The 26,716-nt window shown below is 24.7% G+C and overlaps 1 protein-coding gene across 3 annotated transcripts in view; it reads right to left on the minus strand.

The window, feature by feature from the left end:
- Positions 1–929: 929 nt before the first annotated feature.
- The window catches only part of LOC105846586 (uncharacterized), a 39,445-nt gene continuing 13,658 nt past the window's right edge, over positions 930–26,716 (minus strand). For all 3 annotated transcript variants that reach the window (XM_065810423.1, XM_065810421.1, XM_065810422.1), the window contains exons 8-15: positions 24,671–24,877; positions 21,231–21,527; positions 21,002–21,129; positions 15,358–15,479; positions 14,639–14,862; positions 13,509–13,771; positions 7,192–7,381; positions 930–1,140 (exon numbers count right to left, since the gene is read on the minus strand). In XM_065810423.1, coding sequence (XP_065666495.1) covers positions 950–1,140; positions 7,192–7,381; positions 13,509–13,771; positions 14,639–14,862; positions 15,358–15,479; positions 21,002–21,129; positions 21,231–21,527; positions 24,671–24,877 — 1,622 coding nt within the window. In that variant the 3' untranslated portion in view covers positions 930–949. The remainder of the gene's footprint in view (positions 1,141–7,191; positions 7,382–13,508; positions 13,772–14,638; positions 14,863–15,357; positions 15,480–21,001; positions 21,130–21,230; positions 21,528–24,670; positions 24,878–26,716) is intronic.

A 26,716-nucleotide genomic window follows, 5' to 3' on the forward strand; every position in this document is an offset into this window, starting at 1 on the left:
AATACACGTAATACCAAGGTATTAAGAAGTTGTTTGTTACCATAAATAAATTTAGGCAAAACATTACTAAATATGAAATCCAACCAATGGCTGTTACTAACACAAAAAATTGCATTTTGGAAAACTTGGAGTTACTTAGCGAAACAAGATTTATAAAAGACTGCATAATAGCATACGCAATAAGTAGAAAAATTATTTGTATAATCTTCATGACTGCGAGAAAAGAACGCAAGTAGAACGCATCGTACTTCAAACACCAGACCATTATAAACTATTTTTCTTTGAATTTACATCGCTACTGTTTATTGTCATGTGAAAGAAAAAAAACAACAATTTTATATTTACATTTTATATAAAATATTATCTCGATAACTTCGTAACCATTCATAACAATCTCATCAAAATGTGAATGCAACAACTGCCGTTAACGTGAATTCAAAAAACGCCGTTATATTAAAAATACATAAGTTTGATTCATTTGATTTATTATTCCATCATTCTAATACATGCAATAATATATCATTATGGCGCATATATTCATATATGTATATATATATATATATATATATATATATATATATATATATATATATATATATTTATATATATATATATATATATATATATATTTATATATATATATATATATATATATATATATATATATATATATATATATTTATATATATATATATATATATATATATATATATATATATATATATATATATATATATATATATATATATATGTATTTATATATATATATATATATATATATATATATGTATTTATATATATATATATATATATATATATATATATATATATATATATATATATATATATATATATATATATATCGAAAATTAAAACGGTTTTAGGTCTCAAAGTTCCGTTGAATTAACAAAAGCGAGTTGCGGTAAATATTTTGGAAAAAGAAAATGCGTTATCTTTTTTTACTTAACCACTTTTCTGCTGTGTTTAGTTTTTGCGCATGCACTAATTCGATGTTTTCTAACCGATCAATCCAGTTATGCATGTAGCAAATAATCTGTTTCTTTAAACATGAAATTTCGTGTTTGAAACAAAACTTCTGATATTCGATTATTTTATAACCACGCCAGACAACATTAGGTGCTAAATATAATAAAACAAAATATAATATAATATAATACAATATATATATATATATATATATATATATATATATATATATATATATATATATATATATATATATATATATATATATATATGTATATATATATATATATATATATATATATATATATATATATATATATATATATATATATATATATATAATTTAAAAATTTCAGCATACATCGACGTAGATTACAGAAAATTACCGTGATAATAAGAAAGAAGATAATTTTGCTCATTGCATTCATGTTTGATCATTAAAACAATGGTCATAGTACAAATTTTACTGAAAAAATTTCTTTGGTCATACTAATTACTATATTTTTTCCCCAGTGTTTTTAAAAATTACTTTATTTATTATTAATTCATTTTTAAATATTTTATTAAAAATTTTCCTTATCATTTATAAAGAATACTAAAAAACACGAAAAAGTGTTTCATCGCAAACATCACTGTAGACCAGATAGACCGTCAGGTTTGACGTCGTGCCAATTAAATGAAAGCTATTGTTATAATAAAAATGGTAGTGTAATGATAAAAAAATATAAAATCCACGCTAAGAGCAAAAAGACCAAAAAATTGCGTAATCCACTTATTAACGAGTTTAATAGAAAAGTTGATGCTGAAAAAAAAGTTATTGAAAAATAAAAAAAATTAAAATTGTTTAAATTTAAATTAGGTAACTAATTACTTTTTGAAATATTTTTTTAGTAACTCGCCTTTCACTTTAACTCCAGAATAAATAATAAAAAAAACCCATGAAGGCTTAAACTTAATTTAGAATTTTTTTGCGCCAAAAACATAATGGAAACCGTAACATTGTCTATGATATAACAAACAGTAAATAATATTGATTGGTGTCTTAAATGCCAAAAACTTTGAATAAAAGTCACTTTTATCGTGGCGTTGAAGGCTTTGAAGATAAGAACGAATCATAAACAAATGATATTGTAGATTCTTGCATCACTGGTTTAGCATTTATTTTGGGAAAAAAATATGCTTAAATATGCTTAAGCTTAGGCATATTTCTAATAAAATATTTCAATACTTTCTAAAAGTGTGCGCGTTGCTAAAGGTTAATGGGCATAAGACAAATAAAAAGTTGGCTTATGCTCTGTATTTGCTTTGGTTTGAATTAATGTTGTAGTATAATAATAAAAAATAAAACATATATACTATATACAAATGTTATCAATGAAATAAGATATGAACTTTGCATTCCTTCTCGTTCAGACCAATAAAAGTGTCATCTGGAAGAATTTTGTTGGCATCTTCATTTATAGCATCATCTACCTCCACGGGTTGAGTATCACCCTGATTTCCTATGGGTTAATCACTGCCAGGATCAATGATGGATGGTGAGGGCACTTTGTAACTATCAAGGACCTCTGATTTAACAAGCAAAGCTTCTGTGCAATCAGAATTCATTAAACACCAAGTCATCGCCCAACATTTCTTCCTTTGCTTGTCATACTTTGAAGTGTTTAAAGCTTTCCATGCTTTCCCTACCCAATGTGTAATCAAAATTCGTCTCTCTTTTGCAGTGTAGGGCATTTCATTACTGATCCATCTATCAGAATGATTATCTCTACCAAGCCATTTTTGATGTTCAATGGCAATAAGTCTTTTCAGAGTAGCAGCATATTCTGTGTCAACTAGTTGCCAAAGGTCAGTGGCACTTGGTAGACCATATCAGAGAAGTCCTTTAGCAGCAGCCACAGCAACTTTTAAAATCTTCCTGCATCTGTCCCTTCAAATTGTCCAGCAAAAGAACAAATTTATAAAACTTTTGTTCTTTGACAAATGGAAGGAGTGTTTTACCAGACCAGTACTTACAAACGTTTTGGTCTAATCAAGCATTTTGTTGGAAGTAAACGTGAATACCTTGTACCATGCTAACTTTTTGTCTTTTAAAATGCGTTTTCTTTGACCTCTAAAAATAATGGCTAGATTTTGTCACTCTCCTTCTGGCTGAAACATAATTTGAAGGAAACATTGCCTTTTTTACAACCCTGAGCCTGGTTGGGAGATCCATGAATTGAACCTTGTGTTGAACCTTGACCCTTGGGTACATACTCGTAAGTTTTCTTACCATGAACAACAAAGGGAAGTGGGCTCTGGTCAACATTGGGCCTTTGTTCAGGTTGATACCATCCCCATTTTTTGTGATAACTTAGATCTTTAGAACCTGTTCTGATACACTTTTCTCTGTATGTCACATGCCATTTCTGTAATAATGGCTCCATTTCTTTTTTATGTTTCCTTTTGTTTTTTTGTTTTGATCTTATTTTTAACTCTTTTTTTTGTAAAAATCGAACTATAACATGATGTTTTATTTTTACATTTGGATCAATATTTAATTGTATATTTCTATCTTTACTCCAAAGCCAATAAAAGTTAACAATATGACCTTTCGATCAGGCTTTTAAAAATTCTTTGTAAATAACTTCATATAGTTCAAGATATTTTGTGGAACGTCTTCCCTTCAGAAACAATTTGCGATAGGATGATTCTGCATATTAATAATATTTTCTTTTTTTTAAGCCATCGCGAAATCTGACTTTGTGTTACACCAAACAACTCTGCTATAGTTTCTTGATTTGCCTCATAACCATAGGCGTTAATTGATTCTGCTTTAAAGGCAGCAGTATGTTGGTGGCGTTTCTTGCCAGCGAATTTGCTAGACTCTTCACTTTTTTTCATTGCACTAACAACTTTGTTGACAATGTTATTGAGCACATCTTTCACTGCTAGAGTGATAAGTTCTTCATTTCTTTGAAGAACTTGTGATTGTGAATGTTTACAATCTTGTTTGTAAATTTCGTGAATAACTTTAACATGAAAAGTTAGTCCCTGTTGGCTTTTAAATAACTTTTTTCAATGTTCGCATTCAACACTAGTTTCAACAGCTTCTAACGACAATCGGATTGCACTCTGCGCATAACATTTTTTGCAAAACCAAATGCTGCCAATGTAAGCTGCTTTCTCTTTATTCTCTTTGACATTATTATTACTATTTTTAACAGTATCTGAAAATAAGACTTTGAAATAAAATATAATTTAATTTAATAAACTACACATTGAGAGCGAGAGAAAAAAAAAAGGGAGAGAGAAATAAAACACTTCAGAGCGACTCTTAAACTTTATGTTTTTCTGTTCAAGTATTGAGGTTTAGGTTTTGAAACAAAATGGCTTCCTTACTTCATAAAGTTATTGTATTGCAAAACATAAACTTTGATTTTTGTTGTTTTTGTTGGTTTAATTTTAGAAATATATATTTAAAATTTTTAATTAAATAACATTTAAATCTTTTAAATGGTTTATCGAGGCTCAGGAATATGCTTACATATGCTTTTTTTTTTTTCAAATCTGAGCCTCCATAGAATATGTACACAGTTTTCAAAAACCAGCAACTAGCTATAAAAATCTTTGCTTTGCAAGCATCAATATTTCTCAACAGACTGATAAAAGATATAAATCTGAAATAGCACTTCACCACAGTAGTTGTGTACAGTGTTGTCAAATTTTTTCTATAGTGAAAGATGTAAAAGAACTTTATAGAAAGATGAATCAAAGAAACAAAATGTAAAATTTTCGCAAAATGTAAAATTTTCAACAGGTTTTGATTTGAAGTGTACTATTGCAGTTTTTTAAATACCCAATCATCAGTCATTAAAGCCGCATTTAGTTATAGCTGGCCTCCTAACCAACTTTAACTATAGCTGGTCTCCTAAGAAATATTTGAAATACCAATCGTTTTTTATGTCTATTTCTTTGACTCTTTTTTATGTCTAATTCTTTAAATAGACATTAAAAACGTTTTATATGTCTATTTCTTTTAATAGGTATAAAAAACGTTTTTATATGTCTATTTCTTTTTTTACTCTTTTTTCACTTTTTTTTTCACTTTTTTTTTACACTTTTTAACTCTTTTTTCAAGTCCATTTCTTTGACTTGAATTAAGTTATTTCAACATCGCAAGCACAATCGCAAGAATGATTTAAATCAGGTCCCGAGCGTTTACTTTCCACTTCTTATAGTCAATCAAAATGATAATTATAAGTCTAATAATGTTATACAAAAATTTCCATAGCTGCATGCAACTATGCAAATATGCTATTGTTGCAACAAAAAGTTGCATGCAGAATTGCATTGGTTTCAGAAGTAGTAACAAAAAAAATCAATGATACAGAAGAAGGTTTTATAAATAAAACAGTAGTTAGTTTTCTTGATAAAATAGATTCGTCTTCTTGGTGGATCAAGTTTAAAAACAGGAAAATAGCAAATCATCTAATTTCTCGGGAACATGTTTGAAAAATTCATGAAACAAAGCAAACAGAATATTTTGAAATTTACAAAAAAACCAATTTCCACATTAAATACAAATACAGATTGTTTTTTAAAGTCATCTTTAATTTCTAAACTTACATGATTAAAAAATGTTTTTCTCAATCATTGTTAGATGTAACCGTGAATAACATGTTTATACAACTGTAAAATATATAATTTATAACAATGAATAATCAGTTCAAAATGGAAAAGTTCAAAAAGATTAAAAAGCATTTAAAAGCTGCCATACTAAAAATTTCTGATTTGCTAAAGCTACACATTTTCAGCTCCTAGATGTTTAATTTTTGCATTGTATATATTTATCCATAGCTGATATTTTATTGTAAAGCTAATCTATTAAAGATTATATTTTGTCAAACATAATACTTTTTTTATTTTTTTAAAGTATTTTATTTATATTAATATAAATTTTGTTTTAAATAAACATAAATAACAAAACTTTGTTTGATTCAAAAAAACAGACTATTTTATTTACACTAGATCTTTTGCTTTTCGTTCTTTTCCATTTTTTGTTGTTAAAATGTTCTTTTTTTTTTTTTTTTTTGTTGTTTAGATGTTCATTTCTATTTTTTTTTGTTTAAATGTCCTTTTCTATTTTTCGTTGTTAAATATGGTTTACTACACACAAGTCGTAATTGAAATCCTTCTTGGATATGAAAGAACTCACAAACACTTGATACCTACAAATGTTTGCAAGTTCTTGTTAGAGAATTTTCATAAGTTTATATGACTAAAATATATTTAACAGACAAGTAAAACTTTTTTTAAAAAATGAGACAAATCTAACATTCTATTATGGCAACATAAAAAATGTGTTTTATAAGGAAACTTATCAGCATCACAATGCAGGCAACTTCATTTCTCCTAAAAAACTTTAATCTGGAATAATATTTCTTCTTGCTATACAATGCATTCTTTCTTGTCTAGCAGGAAGTTGATTAGTTTCACCTTGCTCCTAAACTTGCATGGCAGTATTTCATTTATTTTGCAGATGATTTATTTCATCATGCAAATATATGCATGCAAGTTTGCAAGTTTTTTTGTATACAAGAAAGATAACTTGTGCATAATAAACCATATTTAACAACAAAAAATAGAAAAGAACATTTAAAAAAAATAATAGAAATGAATATTTGAACAAAAAAAAAAAAAAAGTTAGATTTGTCAAACATTGGTCTTGGATACAATTTCTGATTGAATGATGGGATAATTTGATTCCATAATTATTTCAGCTTGCTCAGCCAACCATTTTCAAGGAGAAACTGAATGATGAAGCAACTTTTCTTGACTTTTTCTTTTTGGACAAATAATTAACCAACTGAACATGCTAAATAACATCCTATTCGCAACAGAATTAAAATAACAGATAAAGTAATTACTGTTATTCTTTGTTTTTAGTATAATTTAGAAGGGAAAATATATTTTTTGAAATAAATTGTTTGATCAGATAATTTTTTGATAAGCTGTACATATGTGTGTATATACATATATATATATATATATATATATATATATATATATATATATATATATATATATATATATATATATATATATATATATATATATATATATATACTATTTGTTATATGTATTATTAAAAATCTTGAAATTTTTTAAATCTAATATGTTTAATCATGAAAAAATTCTATGTAAAAGTAAAAATCAACATACAATTTAAAAGTGATCGTGGATTTTTTGAAGATATTTTTCGCTTTCTCAAAACAAAATTCTCAAATAAAAATCCAACTAAAATTGATGATGTAATAAGCGCTATACTACACAACATGAGTTGATAATATAACAGAGAGTGGAAATCGAACAATATTCTTTTCTTCATATTCTTCTGAAGAATTTTACTTTTCTATTTAAAAGAAATATATGTATTTTTATTTTATATATCATAATATATATATTTGTTATTGTTATATATATATATATATATATATATATATATATATATATATATATATATATATATATATATATATATTTATACATATATATGCATATATATGTATATATATGTATATATATTATTATTATTATACATATTTGAAAAATCATTTATATATACAAAACAAATGTATATCCCTTGTAGCAACAAATATTGGTGCAATGGTGTGATATTGGTTATCTTGGCCAATATCAAACAAGCTATTCAATATTGTGCCAATAATGGTAAACAATATTGCGCCAATATTGGCAAGTATTAGAATGCCCATATTGCTCCAATATTGTTTTTCCAATATTAGAATGCCAATATTAGCGCCATATTGGCTAATATTGATATGCCAATATTGGCTCATAAGCTTGTTAATATTGACATTTTCACATGGTTTTTTGTTTTTTGTTTTGTTATTTTGTTTTGTTATTTTGTTACACATGCGTAACAAAAATTGTTAGGAAAAGTTTTAACAAATTTTTCTTAATTATGGGCCTTTATTGGATTTTTAATTGCTGTAATTATTCTGAAAACTGCGAAAAATTGTTCTATAGAATTCCGAAAGTTTTAAATCACCATAATCAATCAATAATAAAAAAAATTATGTCATATTATTTTTGTTGCTTTTCGCTTTGTCTTTCTAAAAATAATAGTTTTACTAGGTCATTTTTTATTCTCTTTTAAGTTTTTATAAACCCACAAGTAAAAATGCATATAAAATATTAAATATTATTTTGTTTATATTTAATTTTGATTATAAACAACAACTGTTTATAAGCTGTTGTTTCATATTTGTAAAGATTGCTCTTATTCTTTTTAAACTATGTTATATAAAGTTTTTTCAATATTAGTTTGCAATCTTTTATTTCTTTACAATGCACATATATTGTATAAACATATTGTAATTGATTTAAAATGACTTGTTTTAAACTTCATTTGTTTTTTTAATTGATTATGATATAAAAAATATGTTGGCATTGTATTGCAGTTTATATATAGCCAATATTGTAAATCAGTATGTGCTATATATATCAAAATGTGAACATTTTATATTGGTGCAATACTGTTAACAATATTTAGCCAGTATTAATATAAATACTGTACCAATATTGCACCAATGTTGTTTGCTACTAGAGATATATATCAACGTAATATATGCATATATATATATATGTATATATATGCATATGAATATATATATACATATATATATATATATATATATATATATATATATATATATATATATATATATATATATATATATATATATATATATATATATATATATATATATATACTCACACACACACACACAGATATATATATATATATATATATATATATATATATATATATATATATATATATATATATATATATATATATATATATATACATACATACACACACACATATATATAAAATAAACACAAACAAACAAAAAATTCTTGCCAAATATAATGGTTCAGTTTTTACCAGATATATCGATAATATAAAAGGTTATTGCATTTATTATTATTATTATATTGTAGTTTATTATTTGAACATTTATTATATTGAACTGAAGTTAAATAATACATCAAGTTTTACAGTGTAACTTTTACTTGAAAAATGCATTGCAGCAATATCTCCTTAACTTTGATTTATAAATTTGCCACATGAGAGTTGATTGCTAAAAATGGGACAATATTTCCAATATATATAAAGGTTTATTGATAAGATAATCTTATCAACTCAAAACTTTAATAAGTTCAAAAAGAAACCATTGATACATAGGATAAAATTTTAAGACATTGTAATTTCGCAGATAGAATAACACCATATGAAACAAATCTAAAATCATATGATGAAGAACCACAAAACAAAATAAATTTAGACAAATTTTATCGTGAAATGGTAGTAACTTTACTTTTGCAATCATATTTACCTTACCAATGATATATACCTTAGTTTTGTTGTCACAAAATTATTGCAAAGTTTGTCAAAACCAAACAATCGAGATTTGACAATGCTTAAACATGATTTTCGATATATTAAAGGTACTCTAGACTATTCCTTAACTTTTATAAAAACTCAACAAAGTATTAATTTGAATGTATTTTGTGATGCTGATTGGAGAGCATCTTGCAATGATCAAAGAATTATTACTGGCTATTGTTTTATTCTTTACCAAAATGGACCAATTATAGTATTGAAATCTAGGAAACAAGCCTCTGTTGCTTTTTCAACATGCGAAGTTTAAGATATGGCAATATCTGCCACATGCCAAGAAGTAGCATACTTTACCCAATTCCTGAAAGATTTATTTGTGGAAATCACTGAACTGGTAAATATTAAAAATGACAACTAAGGTTCAATTGCTTTATCGAAAAATACAGTGAAACATTCATGTACAAAACATATTGATATACAATACCATTTTATAAAAGAGCCTCCATAATGGAAAGATAATCTGGGAATATGTACAATCAAACAAAAACTTAGAGGATATCTTTACTAAACCATTTAAAAAGGACTCTATGAAAATATTTATAGACTTAATATCGGAACATAATTGAGTTTATTCAGTGAGTAATTGACTCTAAACTTTATTTTAAAAATGATAAGTCTTTTTTGCTGTATAAATATATATATATATATATATATATATATATATATATATATATATATATATATATATATATATATATATATATATATATATATATATATACTTTTTCTATAAATAAATAAAGCCAGATAAAAAAAATTATAGATAATTTCTATACATATCTTTAAATAAATATAAATATAGAAATGGTCGGTTAGGTGAACACCTATATTTTGCTTATCCAAATGGAAAATAGAATATAAAGAAATAATTTTAAATATAAATATTATGCAGGTTAAAACTCTCAATATATAAAATTATAAGTAACAAATAAAACAACATATTAGAATAAAATGAAACAAGAATCAAGTTACTGAAATAGGTTATATATATATATATATATATATATATATATAATATATATATATATATATATATATATATATATATATATATATATATATATATATATATATATATATATATATTATGGGTTATAAATATACATTATGTAGCCATGATGTTGAGGTGCAGACTTTTAATATCAATCTTGAAGGTAAAAAAATTACATGAATATAATTCTTGTTCCAGCCAGAATTCCAAATTTCTAATCTGATACACCCCTAATTATTACTACAAAAACTGAGTTTTCTTAAATCTTAAACTTTTATACCATTATAAGTTAAAAAAAAAATTCAAATAAAATTGTTGCAAAATTGAAAAACCAACAGTGAGATTTTTTTATTTCAGATAAAATAAAGGTAAATTAACATTTCAATTAGAATGATAGGATTTAAATATTGGATTTAAAAAAAATATTATTTTACTTATTGCTTTGAATATAAACATAATTTATTCTTTAAAACTTCAAGTATTACACATTTTAACATTATTACAGTAAACAATTAACATAATTGCATAAATAATACAAACAACTTATTACAGTAAACAATTAACATAATTGCATAAATAATACAAACAACTTATTACAGTAAACAACTAACATGATTGCATAAATAAAACAAACAACTTATCAACAGCAAAAGAAATGTTTTTCTTTTAATTACTATTTTAAAACTTTTATAAAAAAATTTTTAACTTTTAAGACCAAAATATTTATATAACTAAAAATTATTTGAAACAACTACTGTGATGCACATCTTACGTATTTGATTATTCAGCTGTTCACAGTTCAATTTTTTACATATCTTTTAAATTATAAAATTTAAAAACTTCACTTTTAGTTATTTTGCACCTAGTTGAAATTGTTGTCAATAACTGACAAAAATACTTTAAGAACTCAGGTGTTAATACTAAACATCTGCTATCTGAATGAACAATTAATAAAATTTAATAATAGGAGTATTCAAATAAATATATATATATTTATTCATAAGACCAATATAATACATATTTATAAGAATAAAAATAGCTGGAACAATATATTTAATGCAAGGATTATTATAAATGTTATAAATCATTAAAACTTCAGTCATTGCACAGTGAGGTTGGTCAAAAACAGCAAAAAGTGACAAAAATAAAGTTTCTTAAAACTAAAACTTTATTTCTTTATTTCAAGACTTGAAATTTTAAAGTAAACTACTATTTGGTAAAAATTCAACATAAAATAATTCCTCAACAAATATCAAAATATATATTTTAACATAAAATATGTGAAAATATGAAAATTATGATCATAAAATTTTTAAAATGTAATGTATCTTTACTGTTGATTTAATCTTATTTAAAATCTCAAACAATTATTATGTTTAACTACTTTGACCTAAAGTAAATAAAAATATTTTTAATAATTTAATAAATTTAATAAAAATAAATTTCAATAACAATTCCTTTTTAATGATTTTTCTATTAAAAGATGTATTTTATATGCACAATTATGAACATATGTGCTAGCTAATTAAAAGTTCCAAGCTGTTTCACAATCAATTTTGGTTTTAACTAACAGTTAATCTTTATTCAAAATAACCCTAGAAGATTTGCTGCACTTTCTTGCTCATTAAAGAGATATTTTAAATTGAGTAATGCATAGTTTTGTTAAATACAGCATATTTTTTTTCCTCTCTTTTTTGTGAAAAAATAGTAGTTTTCGGATGTGCTTGTAAAAACTCTCAACTTCTCAAATATTTACTAAGAGTATTTTCTTGAATTAGTCTCTTTAAGTTTTAACCTAACGACATTTGATTATAGAGTATTTTGGTTTGTATTTAAAAATGAGAAGGTTGAATCTTTTTTAAAAGTATGTGAGTTTGAAACAAAAAACAAGAGACTTAATGAAATCCTTATTGAATTTATTAAAACTTCTTATTTAATTCCTGATGATAAATTAAGTGAACTAAATAGATTATTAGAGATATTTATTTCCAAAATATTTTTTCAAGGCAACTTGGTTTGCCTAATGCTCAAAATTCTAAGAAAGCTCTTCTTTGAAAGTCTCAAAAAAGAAAGACCTTGAAAGTCTCAAAAAACTGATCCAATATGCAAGGTTTGCTCCACACAACAAAAATATCACGACTTAACACTATGGGAGATCAGATCCGCTATATTTTTATCAGATCGGTTCCTTTCTTTAAAATCAAGCACTTCCTTTACAAAACATAAGAAATATCAAGGTAAATAAATACCAACAAATGTACTGAATTTGTTAGTATCTTAAAATGAAAAAATTATCTAATATTTACCCTTCTATTTTATTTTATTTTTAATTTTTTTGCATGATTTAAGAGTTTTATGCATGCTAGCATGGGTTTTTGACATGCAAGTTACATACTTGCGTGTGCCTTGATTTAATGATAATATATTTTGGTTCATAAAGCCTAAATTTTTAAATACAAATAGTGAATACAGTTGTTTAAGTTCTCTAAAACGCGTTTAAATGAGTACATAGCGATATGCGGTTGCTTATTGCATGTAAAAAAAATTTTCAATCCATATTTAAATTCCTTGGCCTCAAAAACCCTTATTTTGATGTTAAATATTTACTTAATTCACACTTATTTAATAGTTTGGTATTTTTTTCTGTTTTTAACTTCATCCACCTCACTGTGCATTGAAGCAAATTCATCTAATTTCTATAGAACTGTTAGAGATATAAAAAAAAACTTAAGAAAATTATATAAAAATAATTAAATTAAAAAAATTAAGTAAAGTATCTTTCTTATTCATTATATTCTACAACTAACCAATCAAATCAATCAAAATTATTCAACAAATCAACTAATACAATACTAATCATATTAATACAAAAATTAGTAACACATGATCAATTACATATTTCAAATTCTCTCAAAATCAAGAATCTTTTTATAGACCTAAAGATTATGATGGAGATTGTGATGGAGATTATGATGGAGATTTCAGGTGCATTATCTAGATTATTAGCAACATACTAAATGTTCTTTTTTATAAAAAATTACTAAAAAAAAAAAATCTTACTGTCTCTTTGTCAACAACAGCTTTTGATAAAATTGAATATATAGTAGATTGGTATTCCTTGATGTAACTTTTTATAAATACTTCTAATTTTAGTCCATTCCTTGCAAGGACAATACCATAAATGAAATCATATTTGATCATTCCTTGAAACTTAAAGTTCGAAAATTCTTTTTGATACTCTCTAGCGATCAATGTGTCAAGTAATGCTCCATCAATTTTACCATTGATTAATGCTTCAATAATATCAGCAACAGAATGATATCCTAAAATTTCAAAACAATTTTAAAGTTTTAAAATTGCCATAAAAATTTTTCAAGTAGAATTATCATGTAAACTTTTTTATTATGGGTTTCTACTTCAATTAGTGTGGTTCTGGTTATCTTACATATATAGCATTTGTATATACATTTTTGATGCTGTTTGTTGTTCTTGATTACTCGCAAAAGTAAATGGATAATAAGGGGCTGTTTTAAACTAACTTACAAGACAAAAACCTAACTACATCTCAAAGTAAATATTAGTAGTAAATAAATAACTACATCTTAACTGTAGTAAGTTTTTAACTTTTACATTTATGTTTTTGGTTGTTAACTATTATTAATTTATTATCTACATTCAGTTATAAGTATGTAAGCTATAAATTAGTATTTATAAATTATTATATATTATCATAATACTTTATGCAAAAACTAATGGTTGCAAGCACTAAAGAAGCAAAACGATTAAACAAACTACAATAGAGTCAAGATGTTGTGAATGAAGCAATTGAAGGCTGCAATTGTTTTCACAATTATTTTTTGCATTTAAAACTTGTAAAACGCTGCCCTAAATATTAAAAGCCGCTTATTTTAAAGTTTAAATTGTTTTATAAATTCAAATAAGTAAACAAAGTACTATAGAATATATTAAAACATAATATAGAACACTTTTTTGCATTGATGTTTGTATTCCAAAAAAAAGAAAAAAGTTAATTTAAAATTTTATCTTAAGTAAAATTTTATATTTTTATCGCACCCCCCTTGCCCTTACTTTACAACAACCATAAAATAAAATGGAAAATTGATTAAAAAATTAAATGTCCATTTATTTTAATTGATTTAAATTGCTGTTTAAAAAACAAAAATACAAACCAATAACTTTAGCATTTCTTTCAAACCCCAGTTGAAATTCTGTACTATTGATAACTGCTCCAACTTTTAAACCATGCAGATTTTCAGTATTACTATTTAATGGTGGCATCATCACAATAATGATGCAAGCAGTAATCATAGATATCATTATAAAGCTCATTAACATCCACATAATTCCAAACATTTTTGAAATTGGATTTCCTGGTGATTTGTTAACATTAACACTTTAAAAATAAACAAAAATGACTATTACTAATTTTAATACATGTTTGACTATTGTATAAGGATCCTTAATTAAGATATAATAAAAAATATTAAGATATATTAAAATAAGAATAAAATTCTTACAAATTAAAATAGAATATAAGAAACAATAAAGGCCATAATAAAAAAGCAATTAAAAACAAAACAAATGTCATATAAGCAAAAAAGTAAAAGATAAAAAAACTAATGATGTTGTAAGAATACTAGATTGAAAACGTCATTTTCACATGGTTCACTTGTTTAATAATACTGTTTTTTTTTTCTATAGGTTTTAAATTATTTGTTGTCAATAAATTCAGGATGTAAACTGTGATAAAACTACTTCCCATCTAAAGACGCAATAATAAAAAAATAAAAAATTGTTGAATAATTTGATTTAAAAAATGTGCAGAGAAGTTATAACTGACCCAACATAATAAAAAAAAAAAATTTGTTTAAAAGAAGTTATAACTGACCCAACATTAGTAAGTATAGCAATAGTCCAACAAAAACCTTGGTATGATCCTTTGAAAAACTCGTTTGAAAATCTTGGTCTGTACTTGCTTGAACTGTCTTTAAGCTGCTTAGATAAAATATCCTGTATAAAAAAAATATTTTAAAAACAATTTTTAAAAATAAAAATATACAACTGTATAGTAAAGTGGGGCACCATGAAAGAGACACATAGGGTAGAATGGGAAAAACATGCTTAAACATATAGGTAAAAGCCTAAACATTTTAAAAAAAAAATTTTTTTAAAGTTATACTTTAAGTTTAATGTACCAGAGAGTTGCCAATGATGATAATACACAATGTGTATTATTATCATTGGCAACTCTCTTGTGCATTACACATAACCATGTGCACCATGATAGCCATTATGGATCATCATAGTATCAGTTTCAAGATTACACTTAATGTGATTTTTTAATTTAAGTTAATTATTGAATACTAATTTAGTGGTGACTTTTTCTAAAAAATCATTTTTAAGGTCAAAAATGAACTTTAAGCACTTTAATTAGGGCACTAGTAGCTAGTTATTGCTTATTAAAATGTCAAAAATGATAATGAAAGATTAGAAAAAAAAATTTAGTGAACAGGAAGGAGGTTTATTAATTTTAAAATTTGATGAAAAAGTGATCAATAGTACTCTGTTCAGGATATAGGATGCAGAAATTCCTTGGAAGATCCCAACATCAATTCAGCAAAAGCTGAAAATGTGATTAAAAACTACTACAATAAAGGCTTCAAAGAAACCAAAGGTGCATTATAATAGTTAACAAAATTTATGACAAACTTGACTTTCAACACTCCCAGACAAGCAATTTTATACAACCCAAGACGGAATGACATTTGACGCTTTGTCAACAACAATTAAAACTAAAAACGATTGAAAAAAAAAGTTATGGTTACGAAAGCTATCTTTTGCTGTAGTTTTAAAACTCTGTAATTTTTCTTTAACAGAAGTTTAACTGCTGAGTTAGACTTAGCAGGCATCAATTGCCAATTTTAGACTAAAGATCATTTCTTTATGCACAAACTAAAGCTTGTAGCATCACCTGTAATGTTTGACAAACAGCTAGACAGTGTTCCAGCAATAAACTTGGAATAAATAAGTATTAATCTCATCATTGGAAAAATGTTAAAACTTCTCCTCAACAGTTTTTTTTTTAATCCCAGTGCCTCAAGAATATAGTCTACAATAAATAATTTTATTAAAAGTAAGCTATTATTTAATTTAAAAAATTAAATACTTGCTTTAAAGATCCTTTTGGCAGTCCTTCATTTGATCAGGGAATATCGACAACCAGATCTAGCTTTTCCTTCAAAAGCTTCAAAATTATCATTATTATTATTTTTGCATTCAATTTAATCTGTTAGGCCAGGTATTTATTATAGCTGATGTATATGAAGCACTTCATAAACCTGGTTATCCAATTTTCCAGGGCCTGAGTAAATCTTAAAAATCAACTATTGTATTTACAAAAATCAGAGTTTTGGTCTGTGGGCATTCTTATTGAATATATTAATGAAAAAAAGGTGATTCCAAAACCTTCATTGTTAGGGTTTTTAGTAGCAGTAAAATATAAATTCAAAAGGAACCATTTGATGTCAAAGGAATTTTACTACACATTTTTAATTTAATAATTAAAAAAAATTTTTCTAATGGTCATTAACAAGTTTTCATTATTTAAGACTTTTTGCTTTAGAGTTTACTTTTATTTAGTTTTACAAATTTTCTGATGTAATTGTTAGGGAGCCCCTATAACATTTTAAAGTTACATTACATACTGTAACGTAAACGAGATTCGTTATGTTACGTGCAAAATGTCCGTTATTTTTACGTAACCAAGACATAACATTGTAACATAACGCTACATGAAAAGTGTTACATAACAACACGTAACATTTTGACCTAAGGATACGTAACATTGTAATCTATTGTATCTATCAATATAACTTTTTTTTTTTCATATGTACATAAATATATGTATAGGGGAGAAGGCTACTATATAGAGAGAGCGATATAATATTTAAATTAACATCATAAGAAAGCTTGAAATTTTATATACATTTTTGCTTGTGAGTTTATAAATACTTGTGAAGTATTACGCTTGTACTAATGACCAAAAATAAAACGTAATGTAACAAAATCTAGATATGAGACATTTAAAATACGTCTAAAATATAGATTTTTTTAATGTTAAGTTACATTTCAGTCTAAACTTTTTAAAAGTTGCACTTTTATAAGTTAAAATAAAATAATTGAAACCTAACTTTGCAAATTAAAACTTTTTTTTGCATTGTTAAATACTGTAACTCATGATCATGAGCATTTAACAAAATTGTTTTATTTACAATATTATTTAATTATTTGATTATTTATGTATTTGATTTTTGAAAAGACAATAACACGCTTGTCAAAACTATTGTAATTAAAAAAGAGTTTTTTAAAATTAACCCACGCTCATGGTTTTTAAAAGTAACGTAACGAAAAACACACAAAAAAAGTACCTTTAAAAGTTAAAATAACTTAAGGTACGGTTAAGTAATCTAAGGTACTTATTACCTTTAAAAGTATAACCAATCGGAAGTAACATAACGCAAAACATTTATACATTGAAACTTTTAATTCTTAAATGTATTTAATTGACGTATTTTAATTACGTTAACAAATATAAAATTTTTTATGTTACATTACGTCTTTTTTTTTTTTTAAAGTGTAACAAATTATGATGTAACATAACATTAAAAAAATCTATGTTTGAGACATATTTTAGTTTTGTCTCAAATCTAGATTTAGTTACGTTACATTAAGTCTCAATTGGTTACACTTTATTAAGTTAAAAAAAAAAAATGTAATGTTGTGTATTGAAACTTTATTTTTTTTTCTTGACAAAGTAACCAATTGAGACTAGCTACTTTACAATAAAGCTACTTTACAATAAAAATAAAATATAAGATAGTATTTAGCAATACGGTAATGATAAACAAACATTTACTGCGTTATTAAGTTTATTTACTTAATATTTAATTTAAAGTCAGAGAATGTAACCTTGTTTCCAATTAAAACTGATTAAGACATAACCTAACTTTAAAATGTTATAGGGGGAGTGTTTCAAGATTGTTCCCATTAATTATTCCTTTGCAATGTTCTACCACTCCTGATGTTTTTTAGTTAGCTTTAGTCACCCTTTTCTGATGCTCATCTATTAGCGTTGTTATTTTTTTATACATTCATTTTTTTTATTTTATTTTGTTTATTTTATTTTGCCTATACAAAAATCTCCACATTTGATTTCTTTATATAAAAATCTCCACAACTACATTCAAGTTGGTCAAATCCTTTGTATCTATTGAGAGGTAGCTTTGACTTATATTGACATAATAGATTGATTAAAAAATGAAAAACTATTTGATGCCAAACTAAATATCATTCTTAGAATATTATTATATATAATAATTAGTCTTTCTTTTGAAGAATGAGTCTTAGTTTTAAAACCTTTGAGAAAGAATAATAATATTTTGATGATTGAAAATTTTTGTTTGGGATGGTTTGTAATGTTCACTTATGCGCAAAAGTTATTACCAAGAATCTTTATTTTTTATAAAGATATTTGCAAGAAGCTAAATTTATTTTTCTATACACTAAAACATATTTTATGTTTTAGTGTATAGAAAAAAGTCATTGCATAAATAAATGCTCTTATTACAATATATGCTGATGTTGCAGTTTTACAAGTACATTCATTATTGCATTCTTGCATTATATATATATATAGAAATTATATTTGTGAGTGATGTGACTGCATATGTGAGTAAAATGCAGATATAAAAGAAATTAAGTTAATTTTTTTTATTCACATGTGTATGAAGTAACTTTGTTTTTATTCACATGTGTATTAAGTAACCTTATTTTTATTTACATGTGTATTAAGTAACCTTATTTTAAAAGCTAAAAAGTCTCAAAAAAGCTTCTGACTTATCAGAGTTAGAAAAAAAAGCTTCTAACTTATCAAAGTTAGAAAAAGACACATAACTGCCATCAAAGTATCATTAATAGTAAATAGGTGATTAAATTAATACTTGTTTTATTGCTTTAGATTCAAAATATTGTAAGCTCCCAAAATGACTCCCAAAATGACTCCCAAATGGGCAACTGTCAGACCAAAATTTTAAAGAAAGTCTTAACTAACTCATAGAAATAAATATTTCTTATTCAAAGTTCCATCAATTTATGAACATCATTTAAAGTTAATTAGATGTTGTTTATATATCACATTATTCAAAATATCAATAACAACTAAAAATGGTTGTATCAAACAAAACTTGTGTACAAACTTGCTTGAAAATTGTTTGAGTTTTTCATTATTTTATTTCATTAGTTTACAACTACTATGACTATGACTTAAATAAGACTGAAAAACTGATTTGTGGGATCAGAGGTTGTTGATACATTATTAATTTTATCTGAAAAAATTAAACAAAAAATTTTTTCTTTTCAAGGAGTGTCCATTTAATATCGGAAGAAATATTTAAAAAATTTAATTAAGTTTTTATTCTCTATTGCTTGTTCAAAGTTTTGTAAAAGTTCTAAAGCTGTTCAAGTTTTGTAGTCTAAACTTTTTTGTATGTTCTAGTGAAATAACTTCAAAGACAATAAAACAATTTATCAGTAGTATATATATATATATATATATATATATATATATATATATATATATATATATATATATATATATATATATATATATATATATATATATATACATATATATTCTCAACCAAAAAAAATAACAAGTACACTTCTCAACTGTATACCATTGGCCTTAAGAAGGTAATCACAGTAAAATATATATAAAAAATAACAAAACAAACTTCTCTTTGTTAATTTTTTAGGTTAGGTTAATTTTTTTAAATTTATAAGTTTAATAAGATTATGTAACATCATTTTGTCATGACATCAATTTTTAGTTTGAAAGCAGCACTAGCTGTATGAGTTAAATGAAAAACGTTACTTAATCTTTTAATAAAACCTTTAATAAAATATTTTTAATAAAAATATTTAAATTTATTTGTGCACGACTGTCTGCATAACTGCATATTAAGTATACTATATTAAGTATTGATTTGATTTTGTAACATGTTTAAGAAATTAAATTTAATTAAATGTTAAGCTTAAAGATAAAAAGAAGAAAACAAAAAGGAGGATGAAAGTGAAGATGAAGATGATGAAAAGAAATATAAATTGAAGAATAAACAATAAGAAAATAAGGGATGGTTAAAAGAGAGGAAAGAGATGAAAAATATGAGAAGGAGGAGGATAAAGGAAGCAATAAAGTATTTAAAAAAGAATAAGTAAAAGTAGATGATGGAGTCAAAGATGAAGGAGAGGATAAAGTAAAATGAAGAAACAAAAAAAAAATGAAGGAGATATTGAAAAAGAAGAAAATAAAGTAGTAGATGAAAAGAAAAGTTGAAAATATAGAGAAAAAATGTGTAAAGAAGAAGGAGAAAAATAGAAGAACAAATTCTAAAACAAACTTTGAATAGATTATCTCTAAAATTTAATTTACTTTATTAAAACAAATAAACTTAAAAAAAATTTCAATAACTTACAACAAACCAAATAGTTATACCAATCAACACCATCAATAAAAATAAAGAAAATGGGATCAAACAAATTTTGTAAAGTCTTCTTGTTGAAAAGCCATCTTTCATAAAGAATGCTACTTTTGTCCTTTCAACTAAAATAATAGAAAATCAAATTAAAATTTTTTTCCTTCAGTTAAATGTTTGATTGTTTACTCCTTCAGTTAAAGCTCACAATGTTTCATTAAAAACTTACTGATAGGAATGAATGGATATGGTAAAAATCTTTGATCTTCATGAAATCTTTGAAATTTTGAAATAATAAAGTCTGTAGTATTTGATTGAGTTTTCATTAATAAATCTTTTGAATTGATTAAAGGTCTTTCAAAAAAAATATTTGAGCACTTCATGCAAACATCCTTTATTATTAAATCAAGTATATCTTTAATTAAGCCATTTACTTGGTATGAAGATAAATCAATACTTATGTATGGTTTCTGTTCAATCCATGAAACTAAATATTGTGTTTGACAATAAGAAAGACAATTACCAGCTAAAATAAAAAACAATAAACACAACTATCAGTAATTACTACATCATACTAGTGATAATTACTACAATAAATAATGTTCTGTTATCTATCTGAACAAAAGAACTTTTATTTTATACACATGTTGTCTTGGTAACTGATGTAACATGTGTGTAATGTCCAAAACTATTATTAATAATAACTAAAACAACAGCTTTATTATTATACAGTCCAAAAAAAAGTCCATTGTCTTTGACCTATACACTTTAGGAATTGTGGCAATATCATTTTTGGTCAATGTTTTTATGTAGAGAAAACAAGTTTTGACATAAAAAACCAATTCAAGACCGCTATTCTAGACAATTTTCAACAGCATCGACCATATTTTAGGGCGTTGATTTGGGCACTGATTTTAAAATTTTATGATTTTAAAAGAAAATATTGTTTTTTTTCGCAAAAAACACCTATATATAGCAATATTTCTGCTAAATTTCCCTGGGATGGAGGGGGAGGACTGCTGTCTAATTTTTTTTCCCAGAATAGCCCCTGTATGCTTGTAATATGTAATACATATACAAATAAATATACATAAAAATATAAATATATATATATAAATATAAGTATATTTATATACATATATATGTATATATATATATATATATATATATATATATATATATATATATATATCTATATAAATCTACATCATCATCATCATCATCATCATCATCATCATCATCATCATCATCATCATCATCATCATCATCATCATCATCATCATCATCATCATCATCATCATCATCATCATCATCATCATCATTATCATCATCATCATCATCATTATCATCATCATCATTATCATCATCAGTAAGTGATAGCAAGGGCTGGGGCTGGGTTTGTGACCAGGGCGGTATAAACAGTTATGCATCCTAAAGTATTTTTTTTAATTCAAAATTCAGGTTATATTTTGTTTACATATGCATATATAAACACCATTATGATCAACATGATCATCATAATCATCATTACCATCATGATCATTATCATCATCATCATCATCATCATCATCATCATCATCATCATCATCATCATCATTATCATCATCATCATCATCATCATCATCATCATCATCATCATCATCATCATCATCATCATCATTATCATCATTATCATTATCATCAGGCTTTAGCTTTCCTCTTTTATGCTGCTTCTCTAATATAAACAATCTAGAGCATTTTCTTTCCTTAACTAAACCTCATTCGTATAATATATAAGGCACTCTCTTCAAGTTTTCTTACTTCTACCATTACCATTTTCTCCTGAAGCTGTTACCTCTCTACATGCTAATACCTAAATCACTTTAATCTTCTCCAACAAACGTTGTTTGATAGGACATTTTATTCTTATCTGTCTAAGATTATACCTCCTTTTCTTGTCGTGTTAAAGTCACACCACACATCCATCTGATCATCTTCTCTTTTGGCAAATACTACACCATATAAATACTAAAGTTTATGTAAATATGAAAGGATATTGTATGCCAGCATCTAAATAAATAGCAAACATATATGCTTATACCCATAATATGTATACATAAAGCGCATTTTGGAAGCTTCTATTCCTTCTCTTCAAATTTAATTCAAGCCTCATTCTACTCTGCATTTTTCACCAACAGTTGCTTTATTAAACAGTAATCATTTTTTTCATCTTTTTTACAAGCACATCTCTCTTATCAACAAATGTCCTTTTATTATTCAAAGAAGCTAAAATAAAAAGGTCCTGTCTGATGTTAAGCTCTGTTATTCTCAGTTTACTAAATCTTGTATCTTATCTCAGATGTTAGGTTCTAGAAACTTTTGGTAAGTCTTCAACAGTGTCATTAACTAAAGTAAGTCTATCATTTTATCTCTAATTCATGGGTCTGATCTTTCTACTTCTCCCCAGAATAAGGCAGAGTTTTTTTGCAAAGAAATGTTACTCTAACTTGACTCTTGAAGCTTATGGCCACACTTTTCCTGCCAGTTAAACAGATTAACCGATTGTTAAACATCAAAATCACTATGGCTTTCAATGCTAAAGTTAACTCTCAAATAAATACTTCTACGGTTTTTGCTCCAGACAAGATTTCCATCATAGCCTTAAAAAAGTGTTCTCCAGAACTCTTTTAATTTAGCTTAAATGCTAAACGTTTAAAAAATGCTAATTAAGTGGTTCCAATTTTTCAAAAGTCTAAATTACACTTTGATCTCTCTAACTATCCTACAATTAGTCTTCATTCTGTTTTTTTATATAAAGTTTTTAAGATTATTAAATTATTTCTTTCTAACTGCATAATTTCAAGTAACTTTAAGGGTACCACAAATCTATGCTCCTGTAATGTTTCTTATCTAAAATAACAATCTTCATAAAAATTTTACATCTAAAGCAAAAAATCTCATTTTTAGCCGGGCCAGGGCCAGGGTCCTGGTCACTTACTAATCATTGTCATCATCATCACCATAATAATAATAACAATATTAACAATAATAATAATTAATGTCATATTTAACTTATCAGGTCTAATAATTTCAGATTTGTTTTTATAATGTTTATAAACAAATTGAATTGTCTTTATGAAAAGTATCAATTGACAAAAATGCAACAAAGTTGATTGATGCTTTAACATGTAACAACATTAACAAAGTATCTGAGTTATAATAACATCAAGCAAGTATCTAAGTTGTAATAATATCAAGCAAATATCTAAGTTGTAATAACATCAAGCAAGTATCTAAGTTGTAATAACATCAAGCAAATATCTAAGTTGTAATAACATCAAGCAAGTATCTAAGTTGTAATAACATCAAGCAAATATCTAAGTTGTAATAACATCAAGCAAGTATCTAAGTTGTAATAACATCAAGCAAGTAACTAAGTTGTAATAACATCAAGTAAGTATCTAAGTTGTAATAACATCAACCAAGTATCTAAGTTGTAATAATATCAATTTTGGTTAAACTCTCAAGGATTGACCTAATAATTTATTTTTAACAATTTAAATTTATTTAAATAATCTGAAATTATTTTCTATTAGTTATTTTTAAATCTTTAAGAAGAATTGTGAACTTGTTTTAAATTTATATCATAATTATCATAACCTTTAAATATATACAAAATAATTCACTTACCATGAAAATTTGATCCATTTATTAACGTTTTAGAACCATTTGTAAGTTCATTTGATGTGTTATTTAATTCATTTGATCCATTGATAAAACTATTTGATCCACTCATGGATTCAACATCAATTTTGCTTAAGCAAGAAAATGTTCCATTAAAATTTTTACAAACTGAATTTTTTCCACAAATATTTTCTTGCATGCACTCATCAATATCTAAAAAAAAAAGTAGTAGTAAACAGTATAAAAAATAGAATTTCAGCTAGTGGATTGTATAGTATACAATGAAAATATAGAACATCCCTAAATTTTCTCAAAGTACACTTTACTTTTTTTTTATTTTTTTTTTATCTTTCTGGTTTTCAAACATAATTGTTTCAAAATCAAAAAAATTTTTAAATTTCATTTGAAAAAATATAAGTTTTAGCTAGAAAAATTATATTGAAATATTTTCAGTTTCTTCAAAAAATGTAAATTTTTTTCAAATATTTTGAAAAAAGAATTTCTTTTTTTAAACCCTTAAAAAAACTCGTAAAATATATTCATTTTCTAGAAATAAGTAAAGTATTTAAAGTCCAAATGCTAAATCAATAAGAACAACTTGATGCGCAAGCTTTGTGAGATGATTTTGACAGTTTAAAAATATAACTAAGGAGTACTCACAAAGAAGTTGTACAGGAGTACACTTTTGCAACAAACTAAGTGAACATGGAATTGTCTAGGGATTCAAAATTGCATATACAAATTTTCTTCTGTTTAGAATAATTAAATTTTGCACCATTTTTTTCCAGCAAGGTCAAACTTATCATTAATATTAGGCTATGTTGATATTGTTGTTCTTTTGATACCATTCTTCTTTGTTCTTTGGATTTCATTCTTTAGGTTACCTCTTATTTAGACAACCCTCTTCTTTTTGTTTCTGTTTTAAACCTTTTTTTAACAAGCGCTATGTTTTTTCATTTGATAAAAATTATCAATTGGTCTTTTATAATAATACTTTTCAAAAATATAAATTATAAAAAATGGAAAGTACACAAGAAATGAAAGTTATGCAAAGAAATGGAAAGTACACAAAGAAATGGAAGGTACACAAGAAATGGAAAGAACACAAAGAAATGAAAGGTACACAAAAAAAAACCATAATAACAATTCAGGAAACTTCAACTTTAACATTATTAAAAATTTAAACTTAAAATTTTTTTAAATCAAATAACCTTGTAAGTTTTTTTTATTTAAAATGTTTTTTGAATGTTTTTTGCTGTTTTTCTTATTCTACTTTATTTTATTTACTTATTGCTATTAAGTTTTGTTTTTTTATGCATATTTAAGTAATATTTTTTTAAACTGACTATTTAGAGATAAACACAGTATGTTTATGTTTATATATATATATATATATATATATATATATATATATATATATATATATATATATATATATATATAAAGTATAGCGGTAGTTGCGTAGGTAGTGTTGTATATGCGGTAGTGTTAGAGCAATCAATTAGTAAGGGAAATTTTTCAATAACAATTCCCAGCATATCCCTGGTAACACTGTGCTCAATTTTTTTGTCTCTCTCTGTATATATATATACATGCATACATAGATATATATATATTTTTATAAATATATATAAGTATATATATATATATATATATATATATATATATATATATATATATATATATATATATATATATATATATATATATATATATATATATATAGAGAGAGAGAGAGAGAGAGAGAGAGAGAGAGAGAGAGTTTTGATCTAAAATAGATCAAAATGTATTAAAATATTTAAATGAAAAAAAAACGACTTTATTATGGTACTTTAAGTTTCTTGCCATTCGGCAATCATTCAGCCATATTTCTTTTAAATCATTAAATTAAAAAATATTTAAAAAATACAAATTTGCATTGCAACACCATCTAAAGTCAATTTTCACGTCAAATGAGAGTTTATTTAATTGGTATCAAAATACGTTAGTAAAATCCTTTTTAATGATTTAAATGATTTTAAATAATATGGCTGAATAATTTTCACATGGCAT

Source organism: Hydra vulgaris, chromosome 11 (assembly GCF_038396675.1).
Source record: "Hydra vulgaris chromosome 11, alternate assembly HydraT2T_AEP".
Lineage (NCBI taxonomy): Eukaryota > Metazoa > Cnidaria > Hydrozoa > Anthoathecata > Hydridae > Hydra > Hydra vulgaris.